A 17,410-nucleotide genomic window follows, 5' to 3' on the forward strand; every position below is an offset into this window, starting at 1 on the left:
GAGTGTGTGTGTGTGCGAGTGTTTGACTGTGTGCGCGCTTTTATCAACTCGTTTCGCCGTGTTTTACTCACTCGCAGACGTTGCCATAAGTTTTAATTAAAATTACTTTGCCCGCTACTGGCTGCTGGCTGACGGCTGCTGCTTTCTCCTCTTCTTCTCCAGCTCAGCTCAGCTCGATGTTGTTGTTGCCAGTTGTTGTTGTGGCTGCCGGTTGAGTGTTTTGCCGTGTGCTTTTTGTTATTTGCTGTTTGGCCGCTCACACTCACCAGCCGAACGAACGAAAGAACGAACGTTCGTTCTGTGTTTGTGAGTGTTTTTTGCGGTTTTTGCTTGCTGCCGTCGTCTGTCGTCTGTCGTCCGCCATCGTCCTTGCTGATTTCGCTGCTGGCGCCGGCAGTTTGTTTGCGGCCTGCGTTTCTGACATTGCCCCAGCAAATGACAATGGCGGCCGCGGTCGCAGTCGTCGTCGCTGCCGCTGCAGTCAGCAGTCAATGGCCGCTGGCCGTTGGCTTTCGCGCTGCAATTGTTTGTTGCATACTTTTAGGCAGACCGGAAATTAAAAGCTGCAAAAGTTGCAGAAATTATTGATCAATTTGTTGAAAATCTGCGGGCTGCTGTGCTGATGACTGCTGCAATTTTAAAGACATTCCTGGCAAATATATGATTTATTTGTGTGCATTTTTATGGTACGAGTATACAAAATGGATGATATATGTGCGAAATGCGCATATTGAAGTTGTGATTTAGCAGCTGTTTAACTGGGCGTGACAATTCGAATGCCAGTTAGCATCAAAGCGCAGCTTTATGGGCTTTGCACGCTGCTGACGTCGTCATCATTCAAACAATCAGCGAACTGTGAAGCGACGCGCCCAAACGAGCGGCTCTAAACGCGCATTTCAACGCTTGGCTTGCTTCGGCTTGGCTTGGTTCCTCGACAGCAGCCAGCTAGCCAGAGTCAAAGTCAGAGAACAGGAATGGGTAGCGTAGCTGTGTAGGGATGCTGGCTGGCACAGGCGGTGGTCCTGGAGTATATTTGCCACATGCTGATAAGCAGACATAATAATAAAAAATGTATGAGCTGCCTCGCAAGCGGCAGTCATAATAAAATGTGCAGAATAAAATGAAATGGCGAATAACCACACAAAGAGAGAGCAAGAGTGGAGAGAGTGAGCAAACGGATGTGCGCCAAAAGCAGTAACGGAAACGTTGCACAATTTTTGCGGCGACAACGCGACGCGGGTGGTGGACCAAGGAAACGGGACATAATGAAGTCAAAAGTTGGCCAAAGAGTTTTGAACGTTTTGCTAATGAGAGCTCTGCACAAGGCGACAGTGATTATCTGAGGCTCTGCTCTGTACAGTGTTGGGTTGGACTTAAAGTTGAGCTGCCAACACGAAACTGAAATGACAGTTTGTAATCCGCTTTCCACAGAATTTCGCCGGGTTTTCGTTTAGTCAGCTAAATGCGCTAATACTCTGAAATGTTTGGTCATATGAGAATTGGCGAAATTAAGCAGAAAGAGCAAAAGATTTTTCCAACACACAAAAAGCAAAACCAACATCAACATCAATAAAAACGAGCAAAAAATAAGGAAAAATATTTACGCTAAGAGTTTGCTGTTGATATTTTGTGACCCAGGCGACAACATTCATGGCCTTTGGCATTAAGAACCTTCATAAATTTCTGAGTGAGGCGAACAGAGCGCAGAGTGCAAAAGCATCAAACAGCAAGCAGCAAGCACCAAGCAGCAAAGTCTGCTTTTGATTGATACTTGAAGGCAGCAGCGACGTCAGGCGATGAAGTTGAAGTTGACGTTGCTGTTGCTGTTGCGATGCTGGGGCCCCATTGTTGTTCTTGTTGTTGTTTGTTTACTCTGTCAGTGTTATCGTTGTTGTTGCGGTCGTTGTTGTTGTCATAAGCAACACAATTTAATAATAGATTCATTACACACACAGACATCATATTCGCAGCTCCACCACAGTCAAACACAAACACAAACACTCACATATGTATGTGATGCTCCTTGGGCGCCGTCTTTTAACACGCCACGCGAACTACATTCGGGGGAATGTTCCGCAGTTTCGCAGTTTCATGCGTATCATTATGTCAACACAAAACAAGTGTCTCTATACAGAATATAATAAATTGAATATATTTTCATCAGCAATAACAGCAAACAAACGCATCAGCGACAGCAACAGCAACAGCGACAGCGACAGAAACAACAATAACAAGAATAACATCCACAACAATATCAATGAAAACATCATGTTAACAAAATGGCCAAGCAATCCGCCAGAAAATGGTAGCAATAAAATTAATAGAGCTGCGAGGGTGAGTGTGAGGGTGAAAATGAGGGTGAGGGTTCAACAATAGCGCGACAAGTGATGTGTGCGTGTGGTAAACAAAAAGATTGAGGGCACCAAAATGAGTTCTAATTGCGAGAGACGCTCGACATCTTGTTTAGCGCAGAATTAAGTATACGACCGAGTAACCATATGAATCAAGGTTCATACAGAACGGTTACATTTGTTCAAAATACAATTTACATTCAATGAAATAACTTCAAATTATTCATAAATTAAATCATAAACATCGCTATCAATAATAATATTGTGTGTTTGTTGTTTCTATTATTTATTTTACTAATTTATTGGCAAAGAACTAGATTAATCAACTTATTTGTTTCTTATTGATATAACGGTATTATATAATATTTTGTGTTTACTATTTGTTTCTCAATATTCTTTAGAACTGTAATTAATTTCAGTCATTTTTCAGCCCTTTCAGAATACTGGAATTATATTCTAAGTTTCGACTACTAAAATTTTAAAATTGGAAGATCTATATATCTGTAAAACAAATAAAATTCTATTTTTTACAGTCAATATACAGATTTATCAAGATGCACAATAGACTTGAATATTTCATTGCAATATTTAATCTTTAAATTTAATACAATTCTATAAGCCAGAGCTTTATTGAAGTACTCATTGAGAATTATGTATTGAGCTCATAATTTAATTTGCAGTTTCTGTTAATTACTTTTCTACTTTCGGTCTCCTAATCCTTTAAGCAGCCCTCGCCTTGCCGTAACACTTCTATGCCTATCGCAACTGCTGCTAATACTAATTTATAATAAAACCCCAAATCTATTTGTAACATTCGAGTATTTGTGAAAATGTCGCTTTCGCTAACTATTCCTCGCGTATACTATATATCTTGCGTATCCGTATCTGTATCTGTATCTGTAACTGGCTGTCAGGAGCCGAGCACAAATTGAAATGAGGCGACGATGCGCCAACAGTTTGGAAGTTTATTTGGCAGCTAGCTAAGAATGAGAAGCAGACGATGCGATTGAGGATGAGGATGAAGATGAGGAAGCGAATAAAGAGGAGACATGAAAACCGCCAAGATGCCAGCATTTCAACGCCAACACTCGACGCGTCGGTTGTTGTTTATCTCTTGTTGTTGTCGTTGTTGTTGCTGTTGTTGCTGTAGTTGATGGTGTGGTTGCTGAAGCTTATTATCTTGAACCAGCAGGCGGTTCCTGCAAACACTAACGCAGGGACCATAATCAACGCCAGCTGAAGCCTTTTTCCATAAGGCGCTGTCGCCCCGCTCTGTGGTTTTCCAAGAAGTTTCAATAAAGTTTGCCGTCGTCTTGGCATAAAAATTTCATGTGAACTTGCTTTGATATTTTATTTATTTTTATTTGTTTGCAGCCCACAGTATTTGCCGTCACTCTTTCTCTCGCACTCGCAAACTTTTTTCCTCACTCCCTCTCTTTTTTCATCTCGCTGTTTTCTTACGGGCTACTTCTAATCAATTCCGAATCATTTAGCACACGCATGAGAGCTGTCAGTGTGTCGCTGTGTGCGTGTGTGTTTCTGTTTGTGAGTGAATGAGTGAGTGAATGGCATCCGCCATTTTGTTTAACTTAAAGCTACTGCTGCTGTTGGGGCGCTTTAAGCTCGTTGCTGGCCATAAATCAGAGGCGTGACGGCGCACAAAAGGCTGCTGACAAAGCCCAAAAGCTGTGCGGGTAATTATGACTAATTAACGTAGCAAATGAACGCCCCAAAGACCCATTTATCCTCCTCCCATGTTTGCACCTCATCGGGGTGGGGGTAAAAGGGCCTTCTATCGATATGTCGAGTTACTGCGAGTCGCCTTAATAAAATCATCAAATTTGCCTCGAGCCAAGCATAAAAGGCTTTCGGTCGAGCCATAAAAACGTCGTCGCTGGCCAATGCCCAATGCCATTTTGATATGCCTCACACGCGCACCACAGCTGATAAACTGAACAGCATTCGAGCATTTATGGACGCCACATGGCACATGGTATAACGTCCAACGTCCACTCGATACGTAATGTAAGTGGCGTAAATTTGTGGTCAAGAGGTTGGCCAGCGAAACAATGGGAAATGGGGAACTAAAACTTTGTCGCATATGTGAACGGAGAGAGGAAGGGAAGAGAGTGTCGCTTAGCACTCGCTCTGGCTCCAATTTCGAGCCATTTCGTGAGACTTTATGGCCGCTGGCATGCTTCTGTGGGTGGCTCAGCGTAAAATATGACAGTTCACTTTAGCGTCTCCCTCGTGTGACCAACAAAAAAAAAACAAAAAATGTAATTTCAGTTAACAGAAAAAATTATAAACTGCGTTACGACATTTTGCCACTTTCAATTCTCACATCTGCCAAGCACTTTTCACTTGTAATGCAGCACTCTCTGTCCCCCAAACATACTCGTATATCTCTTTGTCGGTATCTTGGAGTTTTTGAGGAACAAACCACATTTTTTCCGTTGCGGACTTATTTACTCTGAGCTCTGTCAGAATACGCAATTCCGCACGTTCCTTTTGTTCGCCGCAAAATGTTCATAAATAAGTTGATTAGTTTTTTTATGTGGCTGGCGATGGGCGACGTTTTGAGTGGCAGCCGCCACAGACCGGAGTAGGGCAGAGAATGGCGAAGAGTCTCTGGTTGCAGCTCAGTAATTGAAAATGGTACTTAATGCGTGATTATTATATTCGCAGAGCCTGCCAGCAAAGTGATAGGACGAAAAAGCAGCACTCCATTCACGTTGTTTATTATACTTGTACTCCTACTCGACTCGCATATTCGTTTATTATGAACTCTGTGTGGTGTGTGAATGGAAACTGCGTGTTAAGCTGCTTTTGTGGTGGCCCCGGAAAAAGATGGACAACAACAGATTTCGTGTAACAACATTTGAAATCTCAGAGATGATTTTTAATATCATCCGCTTGACATAAATTTTGTGAAGTATTTTTGATTGATTGATGAATGTGTCAAAGTAGGAATAATAAATTGCATGAAATATGTTTCCAATTCAAGTAGTTTGAGCAGCAAAATTAATCGATTAGTTGCAATATACAACTGCTTATCGATAAGTTGAAAATATAAGAGATAGAACATTTGCATTGATTGATGAGCATTTCGATAATTAATTTGAACAAAAGATATTTAACATCTGCTTGTTTGCCAAAAGCATTTACACATTTTATGGAACAGTAGAGAAATGTTTATTTGTTTTCTTTAATTTGTAGTATTCTCTGTTTATTCAAAGGGTGGAGCAGCTGCTAAAGTGTGTCACATAAAGGAAATTAAACATGTTTGCAATAGTCGAATGTCTGCTCAGCTAACAAATTACCATAGCTATTATCGATTAGATGTAGTGGATTATTGCGCTGTTTATCGATAAGTTTCGACATTTTAAATGCAATTTATAAGATCATATAAAGCAGTTCGCTTGGCAAAGTTCTCAGCAACTTGACATCAAATAAACTTGGCCGGAACAACTTTTTCTTTTGCTTACTCAATTTTTTTGCTGTTCTATATACTCGAATGTTGGCCAAAAGGATTGCTCTTGGCTAGAGCGGAAACTAAGTAACGGTTATTTGTCTATACTCGTACTGTACAAATACATATACTCGTCCACATAAGAGCATATGTAGTTGTATTTATGTTGGCATTTTCGTCACAATTTCCGCTTTTAGCTCCGCTGAAACTCAAATCGAACAAAGCCAGAAATAGGAAACTTTGTTTCAACAACTTTTCGGGCATTCTCGGCAGCTCTTAAGTTTATATGCTCAACAACTACTTGGCAAATTGTTTGCCATTGCCATTTCCATTGCCATTTGATAAATATAAAACGATTGCACTGCAATCTGTTTTTTATACCCGCCCATAAAATGTGCCCCAGAAAAAAGAGGAGAAAGAGCAGAAAGAATACTCGTATCACCTAAACTACGAGCATGTCTTGTACTGTCGACTGCACTGTGATTATTTAGGTGCCGGGGGAAGCAGAAGCAGTTGCTTGGCTTTATGACAGTTTAATCATAGCCAGGGTAACTGCTAGTCAGCCAGTTCTGTACCCCGAAAATGTTACTTTCTGACATTTATGGATTGAACTATTGAGTAACGTTTGCTGCATTTTGGGGGCAAAGTTTTTAATCATTTAATGTGCAACAACTCGAAATGCATTTCGCATAATTTGTTTTTGTATTTTGTGCACTGAGGCGTGCTCTGGAATCAACACACATCCCATCCCCAACCCCCCTAGCTATGTGAGCTATGATATCCCCTGTGCTGCAGTGCCATCAGGCTATTTGTATGCTGTCATGTGTGTGTGCCAGGGCAGCTAAGGGCTCACAGGTTGGGGTTGCCTGGCACTCGTGTTGCTGTTGCTGTTGCTGTTGCTGTGTTGTCTCAAACAGCGAACCCCCAACCCCACGATGCACTTACACTCTCACTTTAATTTGTGTGCCAGGCGTATACACACACACACACACACCCAGGGGCTCCTCCCGCCCTTCCAAAACAATGTCGCTTGTCCTTTGTGAGCTCACGTGTTACATGCAAATGCGCTTCCTGCCCAGAACAGAAGACTTACAACTCTCACAATTCAGAACTCAACTCGTTGTTTTTCCTGCTCCTGCTCCCAGCTCCAGCTGCTGTTTCTGCTTTTGTCTTTTGTCTTTTGCCTTTGTTTTTGTCTTTGTCTTCGTCTTTGTCGTTGTCGTTGTCGCTGGCATCTCCCCTGCCCCCTTCGGCACTTGTTGGGGGAGGTTAAGAGTGTGCACAAATAAATATTGTAATGATGTATGTGATTTCTTTTATGCCCAAGCAACACACATCCGCATCCACAAAAGAAGCTCCTGCCTATCAGTTTATTGAAATCTCTTTAGCTCAACGACAACTCCGACTCCGACTACGACTTCAACAACTCATCTCGGGCTGTGGTTGTGGCTGCAACTCAAGTGGCGTTCCACTTGAGGGGAATTCGTACAAAAAATATGCAACATTTTTTCGATAGCATTCGCTCTTAATGAAGTAACAACCTGGCAAAAAGTCATTAAAAAAATGTCCGCTAAAAGCATGTGGCATGCAAAAATCAATAAACAATCAACAGCAAAATATAAAAATAAATGTGTATTCAAAATGTGTATAGAAAAACAGAGAAGCAGAGAAAGGTGCAGGCAGGCCTCAAGGCTGCAATTATGAAATGTTTGTCAAAGGAGTTTCGCCTAGGCGCAAAAAAAAAAGTTGTATAAATGTGAAAACGCGTTGACGATTGCATTTTTCAAGTGCACAGCAGCCGCATCAAGTGTGGCATATCAAGGGTTGGGCATTGCAATTTAAAGAGCAATACACACACACATACAGAGAGAGAGAGAGACATGTAGGCATGGTCATTGCGATGACGCGCGAAAAAGCATGTATACCAATTAAATGCAGAACGGACAACGCCCAAAAAGTAAGCTACAAAAAAAACTGCACAAAAAATGTATGGCAACTGCTGTCAATGACAGCGTAAATAAAATACAACAAAGCGCGTGTAATACGCGCAAAAATGAAAATCAATAGCGACACACACACACACACATTCGTCCCTCCTCTCCCGCAGGACACCAACACCAAGAGAGAGAGAGACATATGCATGTGTACATAAGATTGTGCGAGTGTATATAGAAGGCCTGGTCAGCTGGTGTTTGCTTAAACATAGCGCAGTCCGGCAGCTTGGGCATTTGTCATAACAGCGGCAATAATCAGAACGACAAGCCGACAACAACAACAACAACAGCAGTAGTAGAGGTGCAACAACAGCAACAGCAACAACACGGGAAACGGAAACGGACTGTGCAGGCCCATCCATGTTGACGTCAGTCACACAGCGTGCAAATGTTGACCTACATACAAAACGTTGAGCAAACAGGCGCATAAATGCCACGCCAAACAACAGCAGCAGCAACAGCAATAACAACATCTACGAACAGCGCAGATAAGTCGGACTTTTTGTCCAGTTGCCAGCTGCATTGTTAGAAATATGACGGACATAGTCATAGCTGTATATACTATATATATATATCTTTGCATTCATACATATCTATGCTAGCACAATCATAGTTGTTGTCTAAGCTCAGCTGCTGCCGTTATTGTTTTTAATACTAACCAGCATCATAATTGTTGTTATGTAGATTTATAGAATTGGGTTGCCAGCATCATTTGATGTCCACTGCCCCAGAGGCGGATGTGCCACGGCCATTAAGCACAAGCCAACTGGACACTGTGCACAGTGGTGTACATTTATAGCTATTAAGTATTTATGCTTTTTATTAATATAATGTTAAATACCTCATTATGTTCTTTTAAATCACTTTTATCTTATAAGGAACTCTGTAAAATAACATTTAAGAATGCGCATTGAGTTACAGACGTCATTGGAGATACATACTGAGGTACAAAGGTTTTAGCATTCCCTTTCGGGAATCAATTAATGAATATCGAATAAGTATTAATAATCAAGTAAGAAAGATACAATCGAGTATGAAATACCCGACACCCAAACCCGACACAAAAGAATAGCAGTGCGGCATTCATTTTAAAATTTGCCGAATTAATATACTCGAAAAATACTGAAAATGTGCCAAAGGCGATATTAAAACAAGTAAGAAAGTTACAGTCGAGTGTGCTCGACTGTGAGATACCCTCTACCCATTTTTAATAAGGGCAAAATATTGCGGTATTATTTTCAAAATATACCGAATATATTGCAAAAATACTAAAAATATACCAAATGGTATGTTTGGTATATCGATACAGCACACCATTCAAAATATACCATAGACAGCACAATATACCAGATTGTCAGCCAAAGCAACTAAGACCCCTAGTAAGTAGGCGTGTTTGCCCATACAAAAGTATTTCTTTAATAACTTCGACAATTTTCATCTGATCGCAACCAAATTTTCAGGAATCATAACTACTATAGTTATTATTATATATACCAAAATTCGTAACTCTAACTTTAAAATTACGCTTGTTATTGGATTTTTTTTGATTTGCGGGGGCGGAAGTGGGCGTGGCAAAAATTTGAAACAAACTTGATCTGCGTGCAAACATAACAAATGCTGTCGAAAAAAAAAATTATAGCTCTATCTCTTATAGTCTCTGAGATCTAGGTGTTCATACGGACAGACGGACGGACACACAGACGGACAGACACACAGACGGACAGACGGACATGGCTAGATCGTCTCGGCTGTTGACGCTGATCAAGAATATATATACGTTATAGGGTCGGAGATGCCTCCTTTTAACTGTTACATACATTTCCTGTCGGCACAAAGTTATAATACCCTTCTACCCTATGGGTAGCGGGTATAAATATTGATATAGTACTACATTCAAAATATACCTTAGAGTGCGAAATATACTAGAGTGTCAGCTAAAGCAACAAGTAACTTCTACAATTTTAATCTGATCGCATCAAAATTATTAGGAATTTTAAATACTATAGTTATTATTATATGTAGCAAATATAGCTCTTTCTCTTATAGTCTTTGAGATCAAGTGTTTCATACGGTCGATCAAAAATATGTGTATATACTTTATAGGTCGGAGATGATGCAAACACAAAGTTATAATACTCTACTTTCTCATTTAACTCGGAACTTAAAAGCAACGAGAACAGCGAGTATGTGAACTGTGAACTACGTGAACAATAATGTAGACCTCACGAGTTGATAATTGAGCTGTAGTTGTTTCGATATTGAATCATTAGTTACGGCTTATCATTTTGAATATAATTGAGTCTGTAATTGACTTGTTTTTATTAAACTTTATTGACTTCATTAGCGTATAATGACAACATTATATTTCCAGAGAACCTCCATCACAAAAGGAGCTGGGCTGGACGACATTTTAAGTTTCATGTGCAGTTGATAGCGTCCAGGAGGATGAAAACTCGGCAGAACTTTAGCCTTTCGCAAGTTCTGCAGAACATATACTTTTGGTAGAATGGGACACTTGAAGAGTGTCTTATTGGCGAGAATCATTTGGTAAATATATCCGAAAGCTTTGCTCATAAGTGGATTGTTGAGAAACTGGCAGCCTTCCAATTTGTTTATCTGATACATGATACGCTGCGATTTTAATGCTCGAATGGTGATGTCCATCGTAAAGCTTTTTGCTAGTTTGACCACTCGGAAAGCGTACAACTCTGAGCCAGGCACTTGGCGAAAGTATTCCACAAAATCATGATCACTTTCAGTTTCAACAGATTCTAAAGTCGTTTTGACTTTGCCGCGCACATAGAACTAAATACCAACAAAATTTATAATTTAATTATAATAGTATTGATCACATGTCATCTTACTGTATCGTTTGATTCCAAACTGGCGAAGAGCAGCGAATACAACAAGCAAACGAAAAGGGAAATCATCATGAACTGTGAATCAGACTTAAAATAGAATGCTTTTTATGGTAATGCATCATTAGCTGCGAGTTATTATGCTAATTATATATTTGCGACTTTAATTTGATTGTAATTAAGTTATTTTTGTCATACTTTATTTGATATTAGCCACTTTATATTTCCATAAAACCTCCATGACAAAAGGCGATGGGCTGATCGACATGTGAACTTTCATGCTTTGTTGATAGTGTCCAGGCGGATGCATGTACTGCAGAACCTTGGCCGTTCTTAAGTTCTGTAGAAAATACACTTTCGGACGAATGGGACATCTGAAGAAAGTCTTGTTGGCCACAATCATACGATAGGTATGTCCAAAAGCCTTGCTAACAAATGGATTGTTGAGAAACTGGCAGCCTTCCAATTTCTTCAAGTGATACAATACGCGTTGCGACTTTGTTGCCTTGATAGTGATGCTAATCGTGAAGGTTGGAGCCTCTTTTACTACACGGAAAGTGTAGAGCTGAGAGCCAGGCACTTGTCGAAAGTATTCCACAAAATCCTGATCACAATTTGTCTCCACAGACTCGATGCTCGTTCTGAGCTTGCCACGCACATAATACTATTGAGTAATAAATTTTAATTAGAATTATTGTAGTTATTAATTTTTTTATCTTACTGTGTCATTTGCTTCAGTGTTCACAATGAGTAGCGAATAAAACATGTAAACTACAAGTGAGTACATTATGAACTGTGAATTGCCAATCCATATTTACCTCGCACGAGCTTCATTGTCGAGCAATTCATTTATAATAATGTATCATTAACTTAAATCTGAAAGTTGATAGACTATATAATTTAGAATTGTCAGTTCGATCATTTCTAAATCAAATGATTTTATTTAAAACAAATTGATGCTATGATCGAACTAGTAAATATGTTATTCTCATTCTTAATTTTTTCAACCGAAAATGTTTAACGCTCATTTTAAGACTCTGTACTTCCACTGAACCTGCATGACAAAGGGCGCAGGACTCAGTGACATTCTGACTTGCACAGTTAGCTGATAGTGTCCAAGTGGATGAATTGTGGGCACTATGAAGGCTTTGGATACATTCTTCAAAAAGTATACCTTCGGTTGAATGGGGCACTTGAAGAAGCTGTTGTTCACGACCAAGGTGTGGTAAGTGGGTGCCAATGCCTTGTTTAACAATGGATTGTTCACGAACTGACAGCCATCCAAATCGGCGATCTTGTACATTATTCTTTGGGATTTCATGGCCCGCATTACAATGCTTAAAGAAAATGATGGAGCCAGCTTAACAACTCGAAATGTATGTAAAGTTGTCTGCGGAACTGGTCGAAAGTATTCCACAAAATCGTGATCACTCTCCGTTTCCACCGACTCCAATATAACTTTAATTTTGCCATGCACAATTACCTGCAGCAAAGGTTATAAATAAGTTATATTAAAACATAATCTCAAAAGATCTCACCAGCTCCATTGCAATGACCAGTAGAGTGCTCAGCAGGCAAACATGAGGTGCCCACATTGCGAACTTCTTGCAGTCTATTCCCAATGAAAAGTCAACAACAATTGCTTAAACATTTTATCTACGTTGCACGTAAATTAAAGAGCAATTTATAAACAGCAAATTAAGTTTTGTTACACATCATTAGTCAGTATTTATTTCAAATGTTCTATACTATATTTCCAGTTAATATCCATCACGAAAGGTGCATTGGTCTGTGGCATTCTGATGCGAGCATTCATCTGAAATTGTCCAGCGGGATGAAACACGGGCATTGCAAAAAGTGCAGCTACATTTTTCATAAAGTAAACCTTTGGTGGAATGGGACACTTGAAGGTGGTATTAACCAGTATCTTACGATAGGTAGAACCCAAGACTTTGTTTATGATGGGATTGCTAAGAAACGGACAGCCATCCACGGTGATCTTGTACATAACCCTCTTGGTCTTTGCGGATCGCGTGGTGATGGTGAGGTTGAAAGATGGCGCCACCTTGGCGACACGAAAAGTGAAGAGTAAGATCTTGTTGGGCACTATATCAAAGTATTCCACATAATCATGATCACAATCGGTCTCAACTGATTCTATAATTGTTTTCACTTTGCCACGCACATTGACGATCTAGAAGATATGAAAGGTTAAGCGATAAGAAAGTGCATCATTAAAATTCTACTACCGTTTCATTACAGTCAACTTCAAAGATTGGTAGAGTGTAAAGCAGGCAGACTGTCAACCAACGCATTGTAACAACGATTAACAAACAGTTGTTGTTGGCTATTTTACATGAGTTGATTTTGATATGTTGCGGATGGCTTCGCTATGCTTAACAATTAATTGAGCAGCATAATTTATTTTAAATTGTACAAAATCAACAGTTTTGGAGTGTGGTATTGATTAATTGGGTACATTTTCAGTAAATTCGACAACTGATACATTATGAACTAATAGACAACAATAATTTTGTTATTTTTAATAAACAAAAGTAATAGTATTTTTTTAAGCATCATTGAAGATGCTCATCGAAAAAAGGACAACTAAGTTGTTATTGTACGTAGTTACTAGAGGTGGAGAACTATCGATAGTCTGCGCCATCGATAGTGATTCATAGTTTCCAAAATGCAGTAAAAGAAAATAATTTAATTTGTTTTTAAAATAATCCATATTTGTTTCAAGTATGAGAGTATATTGGCTTTCAAATCTTTATCTAAAAATAATAAATAATTCAAATAATATGGATTTTTAATTTTTTATGTTTATCTTAACTGCTATTTATATATTTATTTTAACCAATAATTTTGTACACCTATTTGAAATGATTTGTCCTGCTTTGCTGAAGACCCTCTCCGACTCTACGAAGGATGCGGGTATACAAAGAAATTTGAAAAATCTATCGACGATAGCGATTGACCACTATCGCGATTGCGCGCAGCTATCGAGAGCGTGCTTCCACCTCTAATAGGTACTTACGGAGCGCGTTCTGGGCTTGAGAGTAAAGTTGCACTCGACACTTAAAATCTGTTTAGTAAATTCAAGAGTGACACCATAAAATTGTGATCACAACTTGTACGAATTAAACTATGAATATCTTGATATAAAACATAAAATTAAAGTGAATTTGAAGTTTTAGTTGAAATTTTCTACCAAACCATAAAATTTGGGAGGCAAGCCAGACTGATTATCGACTGTCTCATTACGATTTAATAGCTGTTCTGTGGTAAATTTAAATCTGATGAACATGCAAACACAATAATAACAGCTAAACTAAATTAGCTGCTTGCAGTGCTCAATTCGTGTGTTTAGTTAAATCTTGAACTATTTGTGGCGTAAAAGTGAAAACAGAAATCGATTTCAAAGCTGGTTTTATTGCAATTTGTCCCACTGTGCAAATGGCTGTCATGAGTTCTCGGCATTGTTGGTCATTTGGTCATAGACCGTGTTGCCATGTCCATGGCCGCCTTTTTGATGCGGGCTTGTTTTTGTTTTAGATTGTTGGCTCGATGATGATGGGTAGCTCTTGGTTTTTGGCACGTTGCACGTTGAACGTTGAACGTTGCACAGTTGCCTAGTTGCATGGTTGCAATGTGAAGCACGAGAGTGGCAAAGCCAATGCAGTGCCACCTGACAATGTCTAATGATGATGGAGTAAGTGCAGCGGCAACTACATAATCACAGCCATAACGTCAAGGCAGCAACAGCAGTGCCTATTGTTGTTGTAGTTATTGTTGTCTACGTTCAGACACGCAGGCAGTGAACCAAGCAGACAACCAACCAGCGAACCAACCAAACGAGCCAGCAAACAAACAAGCTAACGCTGCTTGAGCCAACGAGTGTTGCCGTGTGGTAAGTGGGCTGCATCCTCCTCTCGCCTCTTTAGGAGGAGGCGTGGCGCTTTTTAGAGAGGGGCGGCGTTTTGTTATCGCACCCACCCACACACACACACACACACCCCAACACACACACACACTGAGGGAAAACTCAATGAGTCAATGACTTTTTGGTGTCGCCCGTTGATGCGCGACGCGGTGTCGTTGTCATTAGCAACAACATCGACACGCACTCACACATACACGTATGCTAGCTCACATACACTTACACACACACATAGAATGCAACCACATACATATGTCCGTTTGTTGGCGACTGTTGTGCCTTTGGCCACTGTGGGGACATTTGAGCGGGTCCAGCAATAAATTTGGCAAACAAACACGTTTTGGCTTATGTTTTATTGTTGTTGTCGTCGGTGTTGTTGTTGCTGTTCTTGTTGTTGCCTATTGCGGCTGATGTTTCGTTGTTGTCCTTGGCGTACCTAATGTATGTCAACGGCAACCAGCGCAGCTGCTGCTGCTGCTGTTTCTGTTCTCTTGCTGTTGTTGTTGTTGTTGTTGCGGCTTCCTTTTTTGTTTTCCTATTTTGGTTGACGTCCTTTTTTGCTCATTCAGATTCAGCAGCAGTTGAGTGGAGTACGGAGAATGAGTAGACTCTGATTCAGTTTCCTTTTTACGCATTCACGCGCCTCAAATTGGCCAACAGCATGTTAGGAAAACAAGAAAACAAAAACAAATTATATGTTGCATGCTTTTAGGCTAAGTAATTATCATTTTTTGGCAGCAGCAACACTTGGCACAACCATTTAGTGAGGCTCTTCCTGCTCACTCAGTACACATAATTTCCCCAGTCGCTCATTAGCCGCACTCCGTGCCATGCTCCATCCAACATGGCCCTAAGTGTGAAATTGTTTGGGTAATGCCAAGTAAATTATGCAAATATATTATGAGTTCATAGATGTGTCCGCACAGCTCTCGCTCTCTTAACTCTCAACTCTCCATCTCGCATCTCATCACAGCAGCAGCCCACGTACATTTTTGTTGTGCATACATTGTTGGGCATGATTTGATTAAACTATTTACGCAGTGGAGTTCTAATATTATGACTGAATTTCAAATTTATGGGTGTAGATAGTATAAAAAGACGAGAAATTCATGTATGAACAGAAATACATTTATTTACATTTTATTATTAAAAATGTACACAGATACTAATAACTATATTATTTGATATTCCAGATAAATTGGTTGCGAACGAATTAATAAATGGTGGAAGTTATTTAATAAATACTTTTGTGTGGCAAATAACGTATATTTCAATAGGGTTTAGTTGTTCGGTCTGACAATCTTGTATGTTTCGATCTCTGTAGTACATTTCGAATATAGTACTACATCGTTATACCAAATATAGTATGGTCTTTGGTATCTCATAGTCGAGCATACTCGTATAGAGCTTTCTGACTTGCTCCAAACTGAATTTCTATTACTTGATCTACATTTCAATTGACAAGAATGAAGAATGAAAATATCAGAAGATTCTCTGCAGCAATAGAAGAACCATTTGTCACGCACTCATTCGATTATGCTGAAAATAAATGTCATCTAGCCAAAATAATTGAAACATTAAACGAGGCGCTCAGCCATGGCGCAAGAAAGGCCTGCTCCACAAAACACACACACACATACACACACACATAGAGAGACGAAAGTCCAGTGTAAACACACGGAGCACAGCTGTTTGGTCTGCTTGTCGCAGCTCCCTCTACTTCATAGAGCTTCCTGCTCGTGCCTAACCACAGACAACAAAATGTTAGGCGCATGCGTCGAGTGTGCAGCGTCAAGTGCACCGCCAAAGCGGAAACACCACAGTCGACAACAGAAAGTGTTCGACACTCAGTTCAGTTGCTTTTCGAGGCTCGTAGGATACGCACGGCTCAGTCGGTTCAGAGAAATGCGGCAACCGAGTAGTGAACAGTGAGGTACTCAGTGTACTATCAATGTGAGAGTGCTGTGAGTTGAGTTTCAGAGTGTCGAGCTGTGGTGAATAGGCGCCGGCTTAAGAGAAAGAGAGAGAGAGAGAGTGCACGCTATCCAAAAAGAAGAGAGCGAGTACAGAGTGCAAAGAGCTTGACAGCATCACAGAAACAACGAGCATCGCAGTCAAGTTGAATCCTTGCAAGCGTGCAGTTGCCTCGAACGGAACGGAAGTGTTGCGTGCCGTGCGGGAGTGTTTGCCGTGTGCGCGTGTGTGTGTGCGTGAGTGTGTGTGCTCGGAGTGTGCCGGCTTCAAAAGTCTCAACAAAACATGCTAAAACACAACAAAGTTCGCTTCGTTCGCAATTAGTCAACACAACAAATCGCAAAATTTATTTTCATCAGAAATTGTGCCAAATCAAAAGAGAAAAGAGAATTGAAATCGAAATCGAAATTGAGATGTAAAGCCGCCTTTGAAATTGAATCAAAATTGCTCAATAAATCATTGCATAAACCGATAGGCAAACAAAACAAATAAAACGAGTCGGAACGGAGAGCAAACAAGCCAACGAACGACGTAAAGTAAATCAAAATCAAAACAGAAAACCGGAAAGCATGTGGATTAGTAGCCGCCTTTTTGTGATTTGTTTGCTGCTCAGGTTTGGTAGGTGCAACTTATAACTCACTCTCTTTCTCTTTCTGTTTCTGTTTCTGTTTCTCTGCTTGCCTTTACCGCCTTTTATTTCTCTTGCGACTCTTAAGCCTGACTGCCGGCTTTATTTAGTCGAATCGCTTGGCACGCGCCGCAAAGTATGCTTCAAATTTTTTGTTGGCTTGCGTGTCTGTGTGCCTTGAGAGTATCCA

The 17,410-nt window shown here is 40.2% G+C and overlaps 3 protein-coding genes across 12 annotated transcripts in view; 1 reads left to right on the forward strand and 2 right to left on the reverse strand.

The window, feature by feature from the left end:
- Positions 1 to 11,689: 11,689 nt before the first annotated feature.
- On the reverse strand, positions 11,690 to 12,270 carry LOC132788324 (uncharacterized). The gene is made up of 2 exons (XM_060795657.1): positions 12,214 to 12,270; positions 11,690 to 12,158 (listed from the first exon to the last, which is right to left on the reverse strand). Exons 1-2 carry the CDS (start codon positions 12,268 to 12,270, stop codon positions 11,700 to 11,702), a joined length of 516 nt encoding a protein of 171 aa, XP_060651640.1. The 3' UTR covers positions 11,690 to 11,699.
- On the reverse strand, positions 12,218 to 13,002 carry LOC132792498 (uncharacterized). 2 transcript variants are annotated; one of them, XM_060801905.1, is made up of 3 exons: positions 12,925 to 13,002; positions 12,608 to 12,869; positions 12,218 to 12,538 (listed from the first exon to the last, which is right to left on the reverse strand). In XM_060801905.1, the coding sequence occupies exons 1-3, from the start codon at positions 12,988 to 12,990 to the stop codon at positions 12,405 to 12,407; spliced, it is 462 nt and encodes a 153-aa protein (XP_060657888.1). In that variant the 5' UTR covers positions 12,991 to 13,002; the 3' UTR covers positions 12,218 to 12,404. The 2 variants fall into 2 exon arrangements, with proteins under 2 accessions (XP_060657888.1, XP_060657887.1); XM_060801904.1 differs by having other exon boundaries at positions 12,218 to 12,869.
- Positions 13,003 to 16,492: 3,490 nt separating this feature from the next.
- LOC132789230 (cell adhesion molecule Dscam2) overlaps positions 16,493 to 17,410 on the forward strand; it is a 30,876-nt gene continuing 29,958 nt past the window's right edge. For all 9 annotated transcript variants that reach the window (XM_060797099.1, XM_060797100.1, XM_060797105.1 and 6 more), the window contains exon 1: positions 16,493 to 17,210. In XM_060797099.1, coding sequence (XP_060653082.1) covers positions 17,162 to 17,210 — 49 coding nt within the window. In that variant the 5' untranslated portion in view covers positions 16,493 to 17,161. The remainder of the gene's footprint in view (positions 17,211 to 17,410) is intronic.

Source organism: Drosophila nasuta, chromosome 3 (genome assembly GCF_023558535.2).
Source record: "Drosophila nasuta strain 15112-1781.00 chromosome 3, ASM2355853v1, whole genome shotgun sequence".
NCBI classification, from domain to species: Eukaryota; Metazoa; Arthropoda; class Insecta; order Diptera; family Drosophilidae; genus Drosophila; species Drosophila nasuta.

Coding starts and splice junctions, on each gene's coding strand:
- LOC132788324 (XM_060795657.1), bottom strand. CDS start 12,270: ATGTGGGCACCTCATGTTTGCCTGCTGAGCACTCTACTGGTCATTGCA. Junction 12,159..12,213: donor TGGTCATTGCAATGGAGCTG/GTGAGATCTTTT, acceptor CCTTTGCTGCAG/GTAATTGTGCATGGCAAAAT.
- LOC132792498 (XM_060801904.1), bottom strand. CDS start 12,990: ATGCGTTGGTTGACAGTCTGCCTGCTTTACACTCTACCAATCTTTGAA. Junction 12,870..12,924: donor AAGTTGACTGTAATGAAACG/GTAGTAGAATTT, acceptor CATATCTTCTAG/ATCGTCAATGTGCGTGGCAA.